Source organism: Hyperoodon ampullatus (genome assembly GCF_949752795.1).
Source record: "Hyperoodon ampullatus genome assembly, chromosome: 14".
Classification (NCBI taxonomy): Eukaryota; Metazoa; Chordata; class Mammalia; order Artiodactyla; family Ziphiidae; genus Hyperoodon; species Hyperoodon ampullatus.
Genome location: NC_136927.1, coordinates 39,970,357 through 39,993,020, shown reverse-complemented (window position 1 = coordinate 39,993,020; position 22,664 = coordinate 39,970,357). Strand labels below are relative to the sequence as shown.

Below are 22,664 nucleotides of genomic sequence, written 5' to 3'. Positions count from 1 at the left end.
AAACTACAGGGCTCTTACAGGAGCTCCCACTCTGTCTCACTGGACATGATCCCAGGAAGATAAGTGGCTGGGACTTCTGCAGTCTTCTTGTGCCTATGAGTGGAAAGTCCTGGATTTTGTTGGTCTCTATATGCCCAGCACCCAGAACTATGCCTGGCTCAGAGCTGGTGCTCAATATTTATGAAATGAAACGGTTTATATCTAGCAGAGGGAGAAAATATGTGGAGCTGGCATGAAAAAGGGAGGAATCAGAAGTAACAATAGCAACCTCTTTTCTAATATCATCTTAAATGGAACATGCCATCACACATCTAAAGAAATCCACGTATTTTTGTTTTCTAAATGTGATGCATTGAATACACAGTTTCTTCTTTTAAGTTGGCTTTACCCAATTTTAACTGGCAGAGTTTCTAAAATTCTGCAGAGTACACTAAGATCAGTGGCTTCACTGTATCTGCCCAATGCCCATTTCCTGGGGGTCTTCCAAGGAGGGAGGAGATGAATAAATTCTGTGGGGTCATGATGTACTTGGTGTGACAGAATTGCTCTTTTCTGCTACCCTATGGCATTAGCAGCTACAAAGCCATGTGTTACCAATTGGACTACTACATCTTTCAAAAAGAAAAGAGAAGCATGATTTCATTCAGAGAAGGTGTCAGGCTCACACCCAGTGATTCAGTAACGTGACAGTCTGATCTCAGAGAGAATGGGGCTCCTTATCATGCCATCAGCTTTTAGCAGTGATCTCCCTTATTTTCCCTTCCTCTTCTGACCTCCTTGGGCAAGTATGGCTGTTGAGAAAAGGGCAAACCCCTGTATGTTTTGTTTTGTCTGTTGCTGATACTAATTTGGGAGAAAATAGTAAAAGGTAAGTAGTTTTACAAATATGAGTGATATCCTCATAGACCATGGAAAGGTTCTTTGTGTCCTGATTCCAGTCTCCTTGCTGACTTTTGTCATGGCAGCAATGAAATTATGTCCTGTACTTTGTGCTTGAGGATTTAATACACACAAACCACTCAAATGGATGACTGAGCAGATACCCTGATTACGGGCACAGGAAAATATGAAGGTCATTAAGCCTGTGACTTGCAAATGGCAGAGGTCTCAATCTCAAATGGCTAGAGAATCCAGAGAAGTGGATGAGAGCATAGTACAATAGGGGGTGGTGGAGACTGTGGTAAAATAAGAGGATGCACTGCTTTTAAAGGAGATAGCCATTTTTCAGTTCTGTTGAATTATTTCCACATGGAAATGTAGGCCCAATGCTACCAGTCTTCTGATTTTTTTTAAAGTGAATCTGAAAGTCTAGAAATTTACATAAAACGTCCATTTTTTAATGTTGACAATGATTTCAATTAAATGAAATTCTGTGCAAGTGAAACGAAATTCATCTATGCATCAGCCTATGGCTCTCCAGTTTGTAACCTCTGTGCCAGACTCTATTTAAAAGCAGACATGTAAACAAGAGTTTGCATATATTAACTCAGTTTAATCATATCAATTTTTAAACAAAAAATTTCCTCCAAGAGACAATAGTTCACAGTAACTGCAAAGCTTACTCACAATTTAAAAATACCAGTCATGCTTAGCATTCAAGGGGGATATTATAGAATAACTGTAAAAACTTTTACCAGGAACATTAGCTTCTGACTTTAAAAATTACAAATGCTGAAGCATTTTGGTATCAGACACAGTAGTTCTGATACCGTCTGTTCATTTGATGAGTTTCTGGAAGTTTGGAAAATTGTACCTCTATAATTGGATAAAGCGCTTACTCTAAACTAAACATTTTCAGATGTAGAAAACAAACTAGCAAGCTACACATACAAAGAAAAGCCCTCTAGGACAAGCTCTCCACGTGTGGAATGCCAGCATATGCACCATGAATCCTGGAAGACTAGAATAGATACATACACTTGCCCTGAAGTCTTATACTCCAGGCTTACAGTGGAGTTTGCATTCACCTACACATTAATGACAAACTCTGGGTTAGTATAGGAGAAGCCAGCAAATTCATTTTGGTCCAAGTTCATGATGAAGAGTTTATCAGTAGGCGTGAGTTCCACAGGCTGTCTGGTGAACTCTTTGTCGAAATTGGAGGCGTCTCGCTTGTCTCTCTGCCAAATGGAAAGCAAACACATTAACACAGCATAAGAAGAAGGAAACGTGACCAAGACCTGCCAGTTATTGGGAAGCTGATGACGTCTCATGGGCAGAGTCAGGAGGAGCCCTGTGCTGACAGGGTTTAGCAGCTGTATTGCAATACTATCCCCTAGCTTCCATTTCACATTGTATGCTGGCTTCAGGAGAGAAAACTTGGTGGAAATTTTCTAAGAAAAGAAATGAGACCTTGACTTTCTTTAAGGATTGCCAGAAAGTGAGGTGTCTGTGTGTGTGTGTGTGTGTGTTGTTTTCCTTGGCTTTGAGATGAATTGAGTTGGAAAACTACCTCTGACCAGGTATGATGTCATAGAATTAGTCATGCAGTAGAGAGTCCAGGAGGAAACGATCCAAGAGCGCCCCCTGTGGCTAGGAGGCTTCTTTCTTTAAAGAGGAGCAGAACCACACGACCACTCAGCTCCCCAGAAGGCAGAGTGGCACAATGGGGACATCAGATCACTGCTCAATGAAAGGAACAGATCACTACCCACCCCACATTCCCTGGTGTGATTTAGGCTTTGAAGGGATGCTCAGAAATCCACCCACAGACTAGAATTTTGGTCTTCAACAGCCAGAGTTTCTTCCAAGGATGTTTACAGCAATGTATCTAGTCAACAAACTCCTAGTCTGGAAGGGCAGCTTTAAAACATTCTATTCTAGTTAGTCTGGCATTTTCTTTTTTGGGGGGTGGGGGTGGGCATCAATCCCAGTTTACTAACTGCGGTTTGGGGCAAGTTTCACCAGGGAATGTCAGAGCGTGGGCTCATAACAAGATCTCACATCTGGATGATGCTCTCACCTCTTCAGGGTCCTTACCAGCCTATGATCTTCCCATCCTTACCACCCACCTAGGGGCAGGTAGAGGTCCTCGCCCCTGGTGCTTTGACATATGAGAAAACGGAGGCACCCGAAAGTAAAGTGACTTGCCCAAGACTGCACAGTGGGGCAGTGATTTTTACCCAACCACATCGCACCTAATTCTGCTTCATCTCGGCCTCTCTGACTGGGGGTAAAGCTTGATGGCTGGTTTATTGCAGGACAACCAAGGATAACGTATGGGTTTCACAGGTACCGGGCAGGTTACCTGGCTGAAGCCAGAGTGGTGTCAGATTGTAAAGAGGGGAGGGTCGGTGAGGATTGACTGATTTGCTAGAATTTGGTCAATGGCCATCCATGCTTTAGGTTTAACCCCTAAAGCGTACTGACTGACAAGGATTTCTCATTACTGGATTCATTTCCCTTTGCAAAATACTTCTCGCAAGAATGCCTTCTTTTTGGCTGCTCCCCTGAGACAGGTAAAATGTCCCTAAGAAGTGCCCCAATTACTCTTCTGTAATGTGTATGTGTAGGGGTGTAGGAGTGAGGTGGACATGAATAATGCACTTCAGTAAGTGTGGCCAGAGGGGAGTGGGCTGAAGATGCCAGTGGAGCTGTTTTCTGGACGGTGGACCATCTCTTACCACGCCCCACCTATTCTGCTTTGTCTTGTCCTGCCTGCTGTCAGCCTGTCTTGTGTTGTCCCAGGCACCGAATGTGTTATTTTGCGGTGTTCAGAGAAAAGCTTGAATTCCACGCCATCCTTTCCTTTAATATTGCCTGTGCACCCCTCTCTGGACCCCACAAGTCCTACTTTAGCATCTTTTTAATTGTCTTCATTGCACTTGCTGCTGTCAGGAACTGTCCTTATTATTTATTGCCTCTTTCCAGGAGGGCAAGGTCCTTGTCTGTATATTTCCAGTGCCAAGACTTGGCACATGGCAGGCCTTCCACAATTATTTGTTGAATGAATGAGTCAATGAATGAAGACTTTATGAAAGATGAGCCTCTTTGCCTTCTCCAACTTACAGTTGCCCCCAGGGCTAGAGATCATACTCTATAGCAAAACAATGGAATTTGTTCCCATTGATCCTACGGGTCTCTCACAGGGGCCCCTGTCCATTGTGGGCCCCAATATGGACAGAACTGTGTTAGGTTTCTTCGAGATCTGAGAGCTCCAGGGCTGGGTGTGGGCCCTGGGTATATCTGGGGCTAGAAGCAGGCAGCTGTCTCCTTTCAGGTCCCCCGCCGTGGCCTTCCCTGCCTGTGGGCATCCGGAAGAGGTTCCCTTCCCACCAGCCCCAATATTGAAGGCCCTTCCCCATGTGTTGTTCTGGTGATGACTCAGGCTTCCATCGTTCACATGGTCTAAATAGGACTGGCCATTATGGGCAGATCGTCATAGAAAATACCCCTGAATTTTATCCTAGCAGTTGGGAAAGAATGGGCCTCTCTGTTGGGACAATTCCTTTCTGGGTTGATAGTATCTGAAGCCACATGAGAATAGTTTCACTCCTCCAAGGAGGGTTACTGATTCCACTGGCTTCCTATTAATTCCCCAAGAAGGTCACTGCGACCATGGCCCTGTGCTTTCTTAGAAGAGAAGCAGGTTAGTGAGAAGTCCAAGAAATGAAAAGAGAGATTCTAAGATCCTGGTAGACAACTAGCCATGGCTGACCTGGACTGTGTTTTGGTTCCTTTGGATTATCTTTTTAGTTTCTTTTAAAAAACTTCTCCTCTAATTTAAGGTCTTTTGGAAAATATCACCCTGTCTCATCTAGAAGAACCAGGTGGTGTTAAGCCAGGGGCAGTGTCTCCCTGAGGGCCAGAAAAGGTAATGCCTGCAGGAATCTGAGTGATGCAGCCCAAAGGTGAGATTCAGGACTCGGAACCGAGCTCTGAAACCAGTTCCCTCTCTCCATACAAGCATCTCCATACAGGTATCTCTGCTCAAATCTTGGTGATTCTGTGAGCTGTTCAAGTATGGAGACTGTGCCTTTGGCCTTCTGGAAGGAAACTCACCCCAGTTACCCTCTTGCCTCTCTTTCCCCACCATTGCACTATATGATTGTCCCACAAATCTGGGTCAAGAGGGCACTGCTGCATCTCCTCCTTTAGCCTCAAATGTGATGTCCAGAGAGAAAGCAGAGCCCCATAGGCTTTGGATGACTTCTTCTTTCTTAAAAGAAGCCTTCCCTGATTAACCCAGAGACTAGTTATCTCTAGATTACATCATGCTTTTAATTACTTGTTTAATGACTGCCTTCTTGGATTGCATCTTCATGGTTCCCCACCATGCTCCTGGCACCCAGAATAGAGCCTGGCACAGTGTCGGTGCTCAATAAATGCTGGTTGGGTGAATGAATGGAAGGTGGAATACATGGGCGGTCGCAAAAATAAATTCAAAATCTTCCTTCTTGGATACCTTTGCAAAGTATTCCCCTGGGATTATACATGTTGAAAGCTCTGTTTCTCAGTCTCCTCTGCACTTGAAATGTTGATAGAAAAGGCAACTGCAGGAATTCTGACTAATGATCCCTCTCTTTCACAGAAGGCTTCCCTGACCAACCCTCAGCTTGGTGTGTTAGGGGAACAGAGACTTCAGCTCGAGTACCTATTTCTGCAAACTATTAAACTTTTGAAAAATAATGGCAGCAATTTGGAAAATGTAGAGTGCAGTGTGTGTTTGTGTATATATATATATACATATATATATATATATATACACACAAACACACACAGAGTATATTCTTTCTATTTATCTCTATCTATCTATCTAGTTCTATCGGTCCATCCATCCATCCTACATTGTTCTCTAAAGTTGTCTGTAATCTTTTATTGATGGGCCAATATTTCTCCATCGTTTTTAATCTTCCTGAGAGCATATCCAAGGAAAGGCCTGGTGACCCAACAGCCAGGTGAAGGACCTCAAATAACTTGTCTGTTGGTGGGCACAGCTCAGAGATGGTAGTCACAGAGCAGAAAGAGGCCTGCACCGAGAATCAGGAAACTGGGTTTGCATCCCAGCTGGCTGACATTGGGCAAGTCACTTCCTCCCTCCAGATGCTGGTTTCCCACCAATAAAATGAGGAGGTTGTGCCCCGATTTCCCTCCTTCTCTTGCCACCTGAGCTTGTCAGCCAGGACTTCATGTATGCTTCCCCTGACGTCTAGATTGCTACCACCACGGCGGCAGCAGGGCTGGTCCCAAAGCCCGCATCAGGGAGACGAGAGCTGGCAGAAAGCAGTGAACAGCAGGGGGCTTTGCCGAAGTGGAGATCAAATCATGGTTTTTTTAAAGATGAGAAGTCTCACTTCAAGGACATTTGTCAAGTTTTTCAAGTTCCCTTGATGGTCTCTTAGAAGCCCTGGCACTTCCAGAAATCACTGGACTTGTGACAAGAGTTGTCTTTAGGGCCGCCTGAGGACAGCAGGGGACAGGAGGCAGGGATGGGGGACCACCTGCTGTCCTCATCTGCTCAGATGGAAATGGGATTTCTTCCACCCAAGGGGTTTCCTTGGGTCTCTGGGGGCTCATAAACCTACTTGCTAGAAAGGTTGAGTGTGAGCTGGGAGGAGTAGCAATTTTGACAAGAAAATCAAGAGCCCCAGCCAGGCTCCTAGCTGGACCCTAAACTTGCCTCTGGTGGGAATGTGGGCCTTGAGCTCCGATATTGCTGGAGGTTCCCCTCGCCAGCTCACCTCACCCCATCACAGGCCCCCAGGAGTCCCTGAATGGTCCACAGTCCCAGCCTCTCTGACCGGCTAAACACTGGGGCCAAGATTAAGTTCTGGGTTTAGTTTTTTTCTGTCGTGAAGCCTCAGGAGGCCCCATTTTGTAGTTTGGGTCCATGTTTTTCAAAGAGAGCCATTTTCCTTGAAATAGTATTTCTTCTTTCTTGCTTTTTTTTTTTTTTTATTGTATGTCGATGCTAGAAGAAAAGTGGCACATAACAGACATCCAGATACGAACATTTCCACAAACATCTTGCAAAACAACATCAAAGTGAGGAATACAACTGTCTATGCTTTCAAGAAATGGTCTTTCTCAGAGCACTTAATTAGCTTTCTGAAGCCAATAACAAACCTAGACAAATCCCATCCACGCAGGCACGGGTCTGCCAGGCTCCAGAGCAGTCTTCTTGGTAAATCAAAGCAGGTCATTGTGGTTAATAACATTTGGACACGTATTTCAAAGCATGTGTAACAAGAGTAATTTTTTTTTTTTTTTTGGCATTTGAACAACAACAGAAATAAAACCCCAAAGCAAATAAACTTTGAAATGTAATGTAAAACCATGGCCCTTCAGGACCTTGCTAAAGTGACCATGTCTTTTCAGGGAGTGGGTCCAAATGCCCTTTTCAAGTAGTTTGGGGATGAAGGTGATTGGGGACACAGGGAATCAGAGCTTACAGCGTTGAGGTAGCACCCAAGCTGGTTGCCTTATGACTCCTTGAGGTGCCCTTAGATTGAAACTGTCTCAAAGCACAGTCTTAGAATTTTAAAAGGGCTTAGATAATCTTCTGAACTTTGAGTTTTAAAAAACAACAAATAAAATTTTATGTTTAGCGTGTTCTTTTCAAAGCTCCCAGTGCCTCCAAACCAGGCAGAACGGAGGAAACTCCCTCTAAGTCAAAGCAACCACCTACTTGGATACAAGCCAAGCTCCTAGTCCAGAAGTGGAAGAATACTGCTAGCATCCGATTATCCACTCATTTGGCAGGAAAAATCTAGATTGGATGGTTGGGATTGGAAAATGTGTGAAAATGGCAGCGCAGGAAAAAAGGAAAGAAAGCAGGCATGTTCTGTCCCCACTGGATCTACTTCGCTGACATGCTGGGGAAAATAAGTGCTAAAAAGACTTTGATAATGTGCTAATTATGCAGCCACATTTTCAACATGCCATCTGCATAATCCCATCTCACAGAGATGCTCCAAACTACCTGAGGACATTTGGGTCCTGAAACATGGTCACTCTAGTTTCATCAGCAAATAAAACATGGATGCAACTTTGCAATAAAAAAAAAAAAAAATGTCACCACAATAGCCGTTGAGCTTGAATGACAGAAATGAAGGACGGAAATCTACACATCTACTTAGCTCTTGACTTCAGGTTTTAAAAATTCAGAGTTAACAAAGGAAAATCCTTCGAATTCTGATTGGTCAATATTCCTGATGACTTCCTGGTCAGGAGGTGTTAGGACTGGTGGATGGCGGGTGAAAAACCGGTCGAAGTTTTCAGCATTTCGCCCACACTATGAGAGGGGAAGAGAAGAATTTGTGGTGGGTGGAAAAAAAAAAAAACAACCAAAACAAAACAGAACAAAATAAAACTGGGTGAGGTTTTCTCCAAACCCTTCCCTTTCACTACCTCAGAGAGGTTGTTTTGATGATCAGAAATGAAAGCAACATAAAATGCAAAATTTTCACGACCGTTGATTGGCACATGACGCTGGGCTCCCGACCTTCAGTTCCTGTAGCTCGTGAGCTGCCTCTGGTATCCTTCTGGGCAGTCAGGAGCTGGATGGCAAAGGCATGGGATGGTGGGGCTGGTGGCATGTGGCATGTTCTCCCGACCCCATCCCAAGGAGTCATCCAAGCTCATTTTGAAGGAGATGTGATTAAGGTGCCTGAGATATTTCTTGGGCACAAGATGCAAAGTAATGACACATTTATACATCACCTTGGAGATCCCAATACTAAGCAGCAGGTCCCTCAAAGCACTGTCCTCTGGCTCTCAGTCATCTCTGGAGATGTCTCCAGTCAATGGAGAAAGAGCTCAAGACCTGGGTTTGGTGCCTGCAATGGCTGGGCAACCACCAGGCGTGATAAGTCACCGACCCTTAATTACAAGGTGCCACGAGGTAAACTCAGCCATTCTCCCTCCAGGTGGGAACAAGGGGTGTGGGATGAAACCCAACCCAGTGCTTTGGTGAGGCAATCCAGCTCTAGAGGGAAAACCATCGCCATTTCTCACTCATCCTGCTGTCCTTCTCTATGAAAAGGTCCTGGTCTGAGGCAGAGTGATAACATATGTGTGTGTACGTACATGTATACACTCATGCGTGAGTGCACACACATGCACACGCCAGTTCTCATCTAACGAGAAGAGATGAGTCAGTAAATCTGGCCTTCTTTGTTCTTCACCAGCAAACCCGTTTACATGAAACCTCTAAGTGTTTCAGCATCTACAGGAGGCAACCACAGCCTAATAGCATAGTAGCAGCAGTAGTAATAATAATAATTATGACAGTTAATATTTATTATGCATCTGCTATGTTCTGGGCACCCTGGAATGCTCTTTCCTTGTATTATCTTATTTCATCCTCCCAATGATCCTATGAAGTGGGTATTACTGTCATCCCTATTGTACAGATGAGGAGACTGAGGCCAAGGAGGTGATGTCATTTGTTCAGGGTCCCACTGCTAATGAACAGGAGAGCTGCCACATGAGCCAGGTCTGTCTGATGTCAGAGCCAAGCTCCCGGCGCCATGTGGCAAGAATGGTTGTTGGCTGGTGACTGACCGCATGGAGTGGGGTAGGGGTGGGGGGCAGGGGGGAGAAGCCAAGGATGGGGATCATGAGGTCTCTGGTTTGAATGACAGAGAATATGCTTATATCAATCACCAAGAGAAAGAATGTGGGAGAATTCAGAAAGATGACTATTTCCATTTTGGACATGATGACTTTGAGGGGCCACTGAGATTCTCGGAGATGATCTGGGGGAGTCAGAAGTATGGGTTCTGGAGCTCAGGAGAGAGGTCTTGAAAAAGTTTTTTTAAAGGACAGACTATGGAGGGTAGAAAAAAAGATAATAACAATAGTAATTAAAATCACTGAGCACTTTTTAGACAACTGACATTTGCTAAGCGTGTTGCATACATTAGCTTTTTAATTCACATAACCACCCTGTGAGGTAGGTATTTGATTGTCATTTGCCAAAGGGATTATTGCCCCTAACACTTAAAGCGGTAAGAAGAGAATCAGGAGAGAGCTGAAGCAGACAAGCTGAGGATGGAGAGGAATCCAAGGAGAGGGCACTGTTACAGCTGAAATATCTCCAAGAGGTCAAGCAGGAAAGTTATTGAAAATGGGCCATGGCATTTGGTAATTGGGAGGAGACTGATGAGAAAATGCAGGGCTGCTGCTGAACTTCAGTCCTTGGAAGAGGGAAGATAAGCTGAAAAGCCAAGCAGTACAAGCTCCTCTTTCAAGCTTATGATCAAGGGAAGCAGAGGTATTGGATATGTGTGCAGGAGACCGAGTTCTCAGAGAGCCTCGGCTCCTGCCCACTTCCTATTGGGAGAGAAGGAAGCCCACGCACCTGCAGACATGGGTTTGAATCCTGCCATCACTGACCGCTAGTTGTACAACTCCAGTCAAGTCCCTTCAAGTCTCCGTTTCCTCTTTTGTGCCCTGGGGACAATTCTGACTTATATTTAAGCAGCATCATTGGGGCTGTGTCTAAAATAGACCGATGGGTGGACAAGGGGAAAAGGTGGAAAAAGTGAGACCAGTCAGGAGGCTGTTGCATAATCCAGGCAAGAGATGATGGTGGCCTGGAGGAAGATGACAGTGGGGGAGATGGGAAGATGCATTTGATTGGGAGGGGGTCTACTTTGAATTTAAATTTGACATGATTTGCTGATGGATCGGACATGGGGTATGAGAGGACTTGTGGTCTGAGTTACTTGGTGAGTGGGGGACACGAGGGGTAAAGCGTGTTTGTTGGAAGACATCGAGCACTTGGTTTCATTCATGATAAATTGGAGAGTCCAGTGGAGGTGTCAAGGGTCAAAGAGGGAGTCCCCTCGCTGAGGTGTGGGGACTGAAAAGGAACCAGCGCTAGACTGATGGCAGAGGCAGCGGGGAGGGCAGAAGATGGTTGCGATCGATCATCCAGAGGAGAGAGATGGTGGATGGGGCTGTGGAAAAGAGGGTGGAGCAGCAGGGATGGAGCTGGAAAAAACAAAGAGGTATTTGTGGCAGGGATGGAGGAGTGGGATGGCATGTTACGAGGCAGCCCGGCGGGTGTTTCTGGGTGTTGGGACCTCAGCCAGCCAGTGCAGGAAGCCTGTTAGCTGAGACACAGAGAGTCTTCAGGGGCCATTTTTCTTTAAAAAACCATCCATTTCCTATCCACACCAGAAGGCTGTTGCTCTGCCGGGGCCTCCCCAGAGGCTGTGATGGGAGACAGAGAAACAGCTTCTGGAAGCTCCGCAGCCTCCTCTCCTATCACTCCCCGCCCCTGCCTGGAGAACAATGAAATCTTTAAGTGAGATAGCAGAGAGGAGATGCAGGAACAGGGGTTAACCAATGGGGCACAATACAGCGGGAGTGTGACTTCCTTGCTAATAAGCAGCTTACGAGGCTGGCAGATCACAGCCTCCCTAAGTGTTTCCGTGTTTTTCAAATGGAGCTGTCACTGCCCATTAGCTTCAGGAGCGCTCCCTAAATGGAGACGTCAGCCCTTGGGAGGCACGGCCCTGATCAGCTCTGCGCCTGCTGTGTCCTTGGAGAACAGGCAGCTCAGCGGCTGGGATCTAATTGCAAACGCAGCGTGGACCACACCTGCTTCTCTGGCTGTCTTGGGTGGATGCTTCAGCCTCACTCAGTGGCGAGAAGAAAACCCAACCCCCTTGTCATCACTGGGGCTCCTGGAACAGGAATGGGGGCCAAAGCCAACTAGGTTATTTAAAATCACATGGAACCTCTTCCCGGGTTGGAGAGGGGAGTGAGGATCGTGACTTGTTCCCTTGTGCCTCCGAATTTAAGAGCCAAGACCGTTTGAAAAGCTTATCCGTGAGCCTTTACATGTGAGCTCTTCTTTTCTTTTTCTTCTCTTCTTTCTAATTTCTGTTTCATTGTGTTAATAACACCTCCAAGTCTAGCTGTCTAATGTGGAGTTGGCTCGGTCACAGCAACCACAGGGATCTTTCAGAGACGCCAACCTGGATATGTCACTTCCCTGCTCTAGTCTGCGATGGCACCCCACTGCCCAAAGCCACAGTCCTCAGCATGGCTTACAGGCTGTTTAGGACTCAGCCCTGGTCACCTGGTCAACAGCCTCTTCGCTGCCCACGGTCCCGCAGCCCAACTCCTCCCACCACACACACCCACCAGCTGTCCTGACGTCCTCCCAGTTCCTAGACCCCTCATGCACTCTCACCTCCGAGCTTTAGCACAGGCTGTCTCTTCTGCTGGGAACACGTGCCTCCCACCCTGTTCCCCATCATTGTCTACGCATCCTCCTCTGTCTCCAGACACTTCCTCCAGGAGCTTTTCCTGGACTCCTGCTCTATCTATACCCCTGGGTTTATCCCATCAAGGTATAGGATGTTCATCAAAGGATTGTTAGAGGGAAAAAAAAAATTTTAAATCAACTCTCGGCCAATAGGGAAAAGAGTTAAATAAATAATGATCCATCTATTTTATGTATCGCCATGCAAAATGCTTTTAAAAATTAAAATAAGATGTAGAAGAATATTAAATAACAGTTATATATAATTAATGTCAGTGTGTACGATATGTTCCCATTCTATAAATTATAGACATAAATGTGTATGTACTATCTGCAGGCATATTATATATGTGCTTCTAGAGATTGGGAGAGTTACAGATTGTTTGATTTTTCTATCTTTTATGCTTATTGTGTTTTTGAAAATTTAAATAATAGTCAAGTAGTATTATTTTTGTGTACAATAAGGACAAAAACTACAAAAGCTATTTTAAATGAGGGAGCTATTACAGTGGAGGAAAGGGGGGAAATAGAAATAAAGGGAATGGGAATATTTAGCCAAATTGCCAAAATCTGCCTGGCGCTCTTTAATGTACTTCATCTTAGTTAAAAACTCCAAGATCTCCCAAATGGCTGCCCTAGTGTGTATTTGGGGATGATGACAAAGGCTAATATTTAGGTTATCTAAATGGGCATCTTCTGTCCATCGGTGTGCTGGGCACCAAAAATATGATGACACATAAGACAGACCTTGTCCTTGCCATCATTGAGCTTACAGTCTAGCAGAGGAGACAGATGCACACACAGGCCATGGCATGGTGCCACGTGACAAGAGCTGCCCTTGAGTACAAAGGTGAGGAACGTGAGAAGGGCCAGGAGACTTTCCGAGGAGATGACATCTAAGCTGAGTGGGACCAGAAAGAAAGACACTGCTTCTTTGGAGGAGGGAAAGGAAGAGCCCAGGGAAGAAATGGAGGTGAAAAGAGGTCAGGGACAGAGCAAGATGCTAGAGAAGAGGATAAAGGTCCACCCCATACTTCTCACTGCTTCATCAAGTTTGATAACATGAGGCCAATGGCACAGGGGAGATTCCTGCCCAGCCTCCATCAAGACTGGGTCACAGTGAACAGAGACTAGGTCACAATGAAAAGATACCCAAGCGATATGGTCCAACTAAAAGACAAGGGAGTCTCTCTCTCTCTCTCTCTCTCTCTCTCTCTTTCTCTCTCTCTCTCTTTTTAATGTGCAAATTCAGTGAAATTTGGGATCCTTTTTATGCCTAGGGTCCTCTGCAGCAGGAGAATGCAGGAGGGACCCACCCAGGGAGAAGCAGCCAGCCATGCCAGGCACATGCATCTGATCATTTTTAAAAGTTGTCTGTGGACCAAGGTGTTTCTCTGGAGCAGAGTCAGACAATATTCCACATGGCCTGGACTTTGGCAAAGAAGGAAAGATTCAAGCCTCCTTTCCTGATAAGGAAGGTCCCTTACAATCAGGAATATTTGATCTCTGTGTCTATTAAGGAGGAAGCTGGCAAGAGAGGGGGTCTTTTGTGCTTGACAGCAAGCTTCATTTTTAAAAAGATTTTCATTTAAAAACAACACGCAATGTTTTGTTTTCTTCCAGATCTCAGGTTAAATGCTACCTCCTCAGAGAAGGTGAGGTGATCCTCTGGATCACCTCCAAGTAAAGCAGATTCACCCTTTCTCCTCTTGTTATTCTCAGAGCAATCTGTTCATTTCTTCCACAGAAAATAAAATATGTGAATATCTCAATCTACAATTACATGTTTATTTCTTTGCGTATCTGTATGGTCTATATTCCCATCTAGACTGTAAGCTCTATGAGAGCTGAAGCCACATCTGATTTGCCCACCCCTGAATTTCCAGGTCCCAGTACAGAGTAGGCACTCAATGTTGTCAAAGGGATGAATAGTAGCATATATTAAGTGCTCATTATTAGCCAAATACTGTATAAGTGCTTTACAAGCATGATCTCATTTAATCCAACAGTTCTATGGAGTCTGCTCTACAATGAGGAATAGATTTAGAGCTTAAGTAACTGACTAGGATTTGATCCAAGATCTGACAACTGATCCGTTTATGCAGAAACAAATAACTTGTTCACAAGCACCAAGAAAAAGAAACAACAAAACCCTTTGTAATTCCACCACCCCAGTACCTTTATTATGTTAACATTTTGGTCTGTGTCCTGGACGGCTGGATGAATTGACGGATGGATGTTTTTTACTTTAAAAAATGTAGATTCATCACTTTATTCTTTAGCCTGCTTTAAAAAAAAACTACATGAAATATATTCTAAACTTTTTCCCATGTCAACAAAGTATCATATTGTTCTTATCTATTCTTCACCATTCATCCTAAACCTATGTTGCTGGCTTCGAATTAACTGCCCTCAAATAGTAATTAATCCTTTTACTTGCTTATGTTTTTATAGCTTTGATTCTCACAAGTTTGTAAGATAGGCAGGAAAAGGATTATCTCCACTTAACAGAAAATGTGAAAAGTTAACACTTTGGTCAGGGTCATACAAGGTAAAGGAGGAGAACCACGATTCAGAGCCTGCTTTGCTTGATTCCAAAGACCACGGGGCAACAGCGACATCTCACTGCCTAACAGACTGGATCTGATCACGTGGCATGGACTTAAAAGCTGACCTGGGGGGCTTCCCTGGTGGCGCAGTGGTTGGGAGTCCACCTGCCGATGCAGGGGACACGGGTTCGTGCCCCGGTCCGGGAGGATCCCACATGCCGTGGAGCGGCTGGGCCCGTGAGCCATGGCTGCTGAGCCTGCACGTGCAGCAGAAGAGGCCACAGCAGTGAGAGGCCCGCGTACCACAAAAAAAAAAAAAAAAAAAAAAAAAGCTGACCTGGGTACCAATCTCAGCACCATCAATCCCCAGCCCTATAATTTGTAAGCAGTTTAGCTAAATTCCCTAAGCCAGGTTTTCTGCTATGTCAAATGGATCTATCTTGCAGGATGCGGTGAGGTTGATTTGACAAAATGCCCATAAAATCTCTCACATGGTAGCTGGTAGCTGCTGTTGAGTGCTGACTTACCCAGTCCTGTCCAATGAGCTAATCTGATGCGTGTGGCTGTACCCTGGCAACTGAGGGATCCTACAGGCCCTGCCACACCCCAGCCTATCCTAGCGAGGTAGAAGGTAGATGGGCCCCTGGGCTGGACAGCTGGAGTTTGTCCAGCAGAGTAAACTGGAGCTCTGTTTTCCCTAGACATTCCAAGGACAAAGCTGGTGGCAGGGGCTGAGCTCTGCCAGAGTAAAGAGATAAGACAACCACATCTATCACCTCCCCAGCCGCCCAACTGCACATACACAGGAAGGCTGCTCGGGGGTCAAAAAAGGAGAGGACGCCACCCCGTAATAGGTGCTGTCAAACCTCCCTCAGGCCTCTGCGCTGGAATCCATCTTGGCAAAGAACACGTGCACACATATTGGGGAGGGCCCTAGGACAGGTCAGGTGTGGAAAACAAGTGAGATAATTGGCCAAAGGTAAGCAAAGACCCGGAAGAACTGCCCTATATAAATGATTTAACCACCTCTTCACTGCACTTCTCCTCATTAGGGAGGACACCCACACCCTTTCTCTCAGGGTGTGTATTTCTGCCTTGCTTCTGTCTTAAATAAACAAGCTGTTTTTTGTGTGCTCTCCCACATGTTATGCTGTCTCTCTGATAATAAACTTTGTACCTGTTCTTACAGTGTTTGCCTCTTCGAGAAATTCATTTTTCAAACAGGGCAAGAGCCATGGCAACTTTGCTTCTAGCCTCTAGCCCCTGGTGGACTAGCAGCTAGGATTTCTGGTTTTCATCCACGCTACCCAGGTCTGATGCCTGGGCAGGGAACTAAGATTTCTCTTCTGGCCTGCTCACTGCTGTCTCTCTGAGATCACGAGGATATTATCATTCACAAGTTACAGGTGCTTAAAACACGAAATCTTTCCCACCAAGTCTGGCAGGATATGTGAGAAGCCACAAGGTGAAGCCAGGCCCTGGGGCTCCTGGTTAGAGCAAGTGAGGAAAACGTGGGCCCAGGCACAAAAGGGACACCTCCCCTCTCCCGTCCAAGCCTCACTTCCTTGGAAAGACATTTCGAGCAGTTTCACACACCACCTCTGAGCTGCTGTTTTTCATACCCTAATTGGAGGGCATTTTGCGATTGCTTTTAAGAAACTCACTTGTAAATAAACAAAAAATACACTTTTGTTCTTTCCCTCTCTGGGTCATGGGCATGTCTTGATCCTCCAAGTTCAATTGTCATCAGAAGTCTTCATGCAGTATCTCTGCCGGGAGTGGTTATGGAGACAGGAGGAAAATCAGTCAACTCAGTGCCATAAGAACAAGGGAGATGAGGGGCCTGAAAAGGAGGGAGAGACTCTGAGCTTATCCTACAGATATACTCGCACATATAGGAAACTAGGAAGCTACTGAAAGAATGAAGTAGATTTAGACGTGCTGATAAAACCCTGAGAAAACCATAATTCAAAAAGAGTCATGTACCAAACTGTTCATTGCAGCTCTATTTACAATAGCCAGGACATGGAAGCAACCTAAGTGTCCATCATCGGATGAATGGATAAAGAAGATGTGGCACATATATACAATGGAATATTACTCAGCCATAAAAAGAAACGAAATTGAGATATTTGTAGTGAGGTGGATGGACCTAGAGTCTGTCATACAGAGTGAAGTAAGTCAGAAAGAGAAAAACAAATACCGTATGCTAACACATATATATGGAATCTAAGGGGGAAAAAAAGGTCATGAAGAACCTAGGGGCAAGATGGGAATAAAGACACAGACCTACTAGAGAATGGACTTGAGGATATGGGGAGGGGGAGGGGTAAGCTGGGACAAAGTGAGAGAGTGGCATGGACATATATACACTACCAAACGTAAAAGAGATAGCTAGTGGGAAGCAGCCGCATAGCACAGGGAGATCAGCTCGGTGCTTTGTGACCACCTAGAGGGGTGGGATAGGGAGGATGGGAAGGAGGGAGATGCAAGAGGGAAGAGATATGAGAACATATGTATATGTATAACTGATTCACTTTGTTATAAAGCAGAAAGCAACACACCATTGTAAAGCAATTACACTCCAATAAAGATGTTAAAAAAAAACAATGATATCACTTATGCGGAATCTAAAAACAGTGATACAAATGAGCTTATTTACAAAACAGAAACAGACTCACAGACTTAGAGAAGGAACTTATGGTTACCAGCAGGGCGGGGGGCAGGGAGGGATCGTTAGGGAGTTTGGGATAGACATGTACACACTGCTATATTTAAAATGGATAACCAACGAGGACCTACTGTAGAGCACAGGGAACTCTGCTCAATGTTCTGTAACAACCTAAGTGGGAGAAGAATTTGAAAAAGAATAGATATGTGTATATGTATAACTGAATCACTTTGCTGTACACCTGAAACGAACACAGCATTGTTAATCAACTATACTCCAATCTCAAAGTTAAAAAGAAATAAAAAACAACCTCCAAGATGGAAGGGAGGGGTAGAGCCCGGCGTGGGAATTGAACATGAGCACTGACATCCTTGTGTGTGACGTGGAGGCCTTCTGTGCTTGCACACAGCATCTCCAGAGGGTCACCCAAGGAAGCCGGTTGCAGTGGGTGGCTCTGGGAAGGAGAGCCAAGGAGCCTAGTTAGGGGTCTCTGGGGAGGTACTTAATTTCACTGCATAGCTTTTGATGCTGCTGGAAGTTTTTACTTTTTCAGATTTTTTCTTAAGGAAGGAAGATCCAAGTGCCCAATTTGATGAGGTCAAGAAAGATAAGTCCACGAGAGGAGACAATGTTGAGGTCATTGCTGACTCAAGGAGAGAAATTTCAATAGAGTGGTGGTGGCAGAAGCCAGATTGCACTGAACTGTAGAAAGAATGGAAGGTAATCAAGTGGAAAGAGCAAGAACTCCTTCCAAAGTTTGTTTGTATGAGAAGATAGGGCAGTAGCCCTAGTGGTAGGATGGAGGGATCCAGGTTTGAGGCAAGGGATTTTTAAGATGAGAGACTTAGCATGTTTCTGTGTCGAGGAGAATGAATCAGAATTGAGTCAGAGTGGATATCTGCTGGGCTTGCAGACACAGTGGCTTTATTTTTCTTGGAGGACCCAATCCTTCCCCTCTGCAAGGTGTCCACTTTAGATAGGGGCAGACCCAGTCACTTGGCAGGTGACCCAGGCCTGGCCGATCAGAACATTCCATCCCCCCCCACCCCCGGCCCAGTGATTGCTTTAGAGATGACCATATGACCCAATATCTTCTGACAAGACTGAGTTCCAGGCTGCTGGGAAGTTTAGGAAAAGGAAGCTCTTTTTTTCGGCAGAAATTGCGAAAATAATGGGATGTAGTAAGTCTGGAGTAGCTATGTGCCCAAGAAAGCCTTCAGGGAATGAAGGATGAAATCAACAGACAGGAAAGCAATCCCAGGGAGACAGAGAAGTGGATGGCTTTTGATACTGTTGAGACCCTGGATCCAGCCACAGCTAAATACTTGAAAAAAATTTAGTCATTATGTCAGTTTGAATTGGGTTCCTATTTGTAACCGTAGGAGCTTTGATTAATATATAGAGAAGCTGTAGGCACAGACTGGCCAGAGCAGATGTGCAAAGGACATGGGAGAACAGGGGTTCAGAGCAGAAGGGGAAAGTCTTCACGGGGGGCGGGGGGAGGCACATTTTTGCTGACACACAGAGGGAAAGAGGTCAAAGAGGTCAAGATGACTCTACAGGAGCAGGGAAGCCACCCACCCATGGGCACCCATGGGCCTCAATTTCCCCCCGACTTAGGAGATGGGGCTATCAGTTGAGACCAAAGGGACTGGAACTTTAGTAGGGGGACCTTCAGAAAACAGAAGGTTTGGGGACTTGCCCAGGGGACTCAGAGGGATTGACAGGGCAGGCTTAAGAGCCCAACTGAGATTGGAGAGCCTGCGATTGTGGAGGCTCATCTTTACTCAGCTGCTGAATAGCGAGTCTGGTGTTTTTGGGGTTTTTGTTTTGTTTTGTTTTGTTTTTTGGCCATGCCACATGGTTTGTGGGACCTTAGTTCCCTGACCAGGGATTAAACTCAAGCCACAGCAGTGAAAGTGCTGAGTCTTAACCACTGGACAGACAGGGAAGTCCCAAGGCTGGTGTTTGAATCCTGGCTCTGTTGACTCCCTGTCCACATTCCTTCTGCTTGACCCAGTCTCCCTGGATCCATGTGTTCATCTCCTGAAGTTCTCCCAACCTTTGGTCAACAGCTTTCTGGGGCACGGTGATAAGAATTACAACCTGGGCAGGGTTGACGGCAGAATCTAAGGAGCTAAACTTCATGGACATTCATTCAACGGAGCCCATCCCCCAGGAAAGTATTTAAACGCGGGACTGGACCAAGAGCAGTTCAAATCCCACATCTGTGCAGCTGAGTTTGGGAGATGGGAGAAGAAACATCATGGAGGCAAGAGTATGGGCTTCGGAAGTAAAGAACTAGGACTTCAAATTAAACTGGCTGTGTGACCACGGGCAAGTTACTTAACCTCTCTGAGCCTGTTTCCTTACCTGTACGGGGGAGGTAATAATACCATCTATTTCCTGGGGTTGTTGTACAGATGTCATGAGATCTATAAATTACAGTGCTCTGCTTTCTAGTGAAATTGAATAATTTCATAGAACATGCCTGACCCATTTTATTGTTACTGTTGTAAATAGTGTTATTAATAAAGTCCTTCATGCATTAAATGGAGGGCGAGTTTTCTTGTCCCGGTTCTGTCATATTCCCTGTGTAAGTCACTTGGGGAGATCTCTGGGCCTCTGCTTCCTCATCTATAGAATGGAGGGGTTGAATTCCACTTCTAAGGTATCTTTCAATTCTTGACCTCTGTCACATTTCAGTGGTTATGGCCAGACATATCCTAACAGATTCATGCTCTCTCTCAGCATGTGACCTTCCCGCCTACCATTTCAATCAAACCGTTGGCCCCCCTGCCAAGGGACAGCTCAAAGTCACGCACCTGGCAAATGATTTAGAAACCTCACTTGGCCCAGGAACCTGTCAATTTGAACCATCTTTCAAAGGGAGCCTGGCTGAATCCGCAGTTTAAGGAGGCTCTCCATGGATGGATGGAAAGGGAGATAAACAGATACACAAACTCCAGGTTACATGTCCTAAACAACCCTTGGCTATTTGTTAGTCAGTGTATGGATGTAGCCTAATTTTTTTTTTTTTTTTTTTTTTTTCCTGTACGCGGGCCTCTCACTGTTGTGGCCTCTCCCGTTGTGGAGCACAGGCTCCGGACGCGCAGGCTCAGCAGCCGTGGCTCACGGGCCTAGCCGCTCCGCGGCATGTGGGATCTTCCCGGACTGGGGCACGAACCCGTGTCCCCTGCATCGGCAGGCGGACTCTCAACCACTGCGCCACCAGGGAAGCCCTAGCCTAATATTTTGATTATGATCTCTGCAAACTCCACACTCTGGATAACCACTAGAACAAACAGAACTGGGTGGGAAAACGTCTGCTTCTTAACGAGCCTGCCTTGAGTGCCTCATTTCAGATGCTGCCATGCCCTGCTTCCAGGGGTTATTCAATGTCTGCTGTCTTTGCCAGCCTCGAAATCAAAGCCTTAAGGAACAAGTGAGATTTGCATCTTTTAAAAATCCTGCTAGTGAATTGTAAAAGGTGTGAATATGCTACATGTTTGTTGCAATATTTTAAAATAAATTTTAATTCATTTGAACTGTAAGAATACTTAGTCTTTTTCTATTACGTAACAGACACCATTAGATGGTGTTATCATGGTCCTCTCCCATCAGTGCTATTACAAACCTTATTAAAAGGGGCTCCAGGTACTTCTAAAAATCTTTCCAAGATACTGAGCAGATAAAATCCATGGTTCAAGTCCTGGCTTGGCCACCTCCAAGCTGCTGGACCTTGAGCAAATGTCCTAACCTTTCCAAGTTTCATGCCCTCATCTGCAACACAGTGACAATGACACTTACCTCATAGGGTTGTGAGAATTAAATGAGGTAATGCCTGGAAGGCACTTAAAACAGTGCCTGGCACAGACAAGACCTCAATATTTTTTCCAATGTATTTGAACAGTACAGGTTTTATGAGAATTATTTTAAATCCCAATATTCAAAAAAATATCCTCTTGAGCATTTGGTACTTTGGGGGAGCTAGATTCTATTCTTAAATAAATCATATTAAGTAAAAGTTAGCTCCCTTTCTTAAGCCTTGAATTTTGAGTTTTAATAGCAAACATACAAAGGTTATGCTTTGTGGCTTCAATTCAGAAATGTCAGCACATCAAACACACGTTCAGACACACACAGAGAGACACTTACTCATACAGTGTAAAGGGCAATTGGGTTTGGAGGAGAATGTCACATGAACAGAATTGCAGCCCATTAAAGCAGTACTTGAAGCTTCTGACCTCAGCTACATAAACAATGTTTTCAGGTGACAGAATTACCAAGAAACCAAGTCCTGTGAGCAGTTCGGCATTTAGACACCCAGAGGATGCGAGTAATGGTATGTGATCCAGTAACCTATGCAGTATTTTGGAAAGGATATTAAATGAAAGGCTGAATAAAGTAGAATGGGGAGAAGGGGCTCTGTTTTTTTAGTTTGCAAGATTCCAAGACTTTCCAGATGTGCAGATGCCTCAAAATTCTACGGGACTTTATGTAAAGTGATGAGAACAGAGAATAGGTAACCAGAGCAGAAATGATTGGCATCAGCCTATCATATGGGTGGGGCTGGAGTCTGTGAGCCTGACACCAAGGCTGGAAGGGAAGGAAGGAGGGGTGAGCACGCTGATCATGTCTAGACAGTGTCAGATGGCCGCCCTCGAAGAAAGGATGTAGGGAAAGAGATGTTTCTTAATGACTAGACCGCCCTTGATGAAAGGATGTAGGGAAAGAGATGTTTCTTAATGACTATGTCCCGTCCAACTGTACTCAACCCCTGCCCAGAGTGAAATGACGATCAGATGATCATGTCTTAGGACAAGAACAGAGCCACGCTTGCTAGTGGGCAGGTCTCTGTACACACACCCTAGCACTGCAGGCTCCGTGGACTGTAATGAAACAGGGCATCCTTGTCGCCTTGTTACTTTTCTCTCACTCTTCAATTTGCTGCATCTGTGCTGCCAGTTGGGTGAGTTGATCCAAGGGCTGCCTCCATGGGGCAACTGGAGCCTTGAGCCCAAGGTCTGTGTCCCTACCTCATTTTCAGGGCGAGCCCTGCGTTAGGTGTCATGGACACCACTGGACTTCACCGAGGCAATTCATAATGATATACGAACACCACTGAAATCTCAATCAGGCGTTTTGATTTAAACACCTTATGCTAGCCTACCGTGCACTGTGACATTATACCACCACATACCACAAATTCTCCTGTAAGACA

General features: G+C 45.3%; 1 protein-coding gene across 2 annotated transcripts in view; it reads right to left on the bottom strand.

The window, feature by feature from the left end:
- Window positions 1–1,967: 1,967 nt before the first annotated feature.
- The window catches only part of PRKCB (protein kinase C beta), a gene marked incomplete at both ends in the record, with an annotated part of 309,492 nt that continues 288,795 nt past the window's right edge, over window positions 1,968–22,664 (bottom strand). Inside the window, one exon of one of the 2 annotated variants that reach the window (XM_079719618.1) lies at window positions 1,968–2,120. In XM_079719618.1, coding sequence (XP_079575744.1) covers window positions 1,968–2,120 — 153 coding nt within the window. Of the gene's footprint in view, window positions 2,121–8,074; window positions 8,234–22,664 lie in introns of those variants that run through there. The other variant, XM_079719617.1, reaches the window with a different exon arrangement.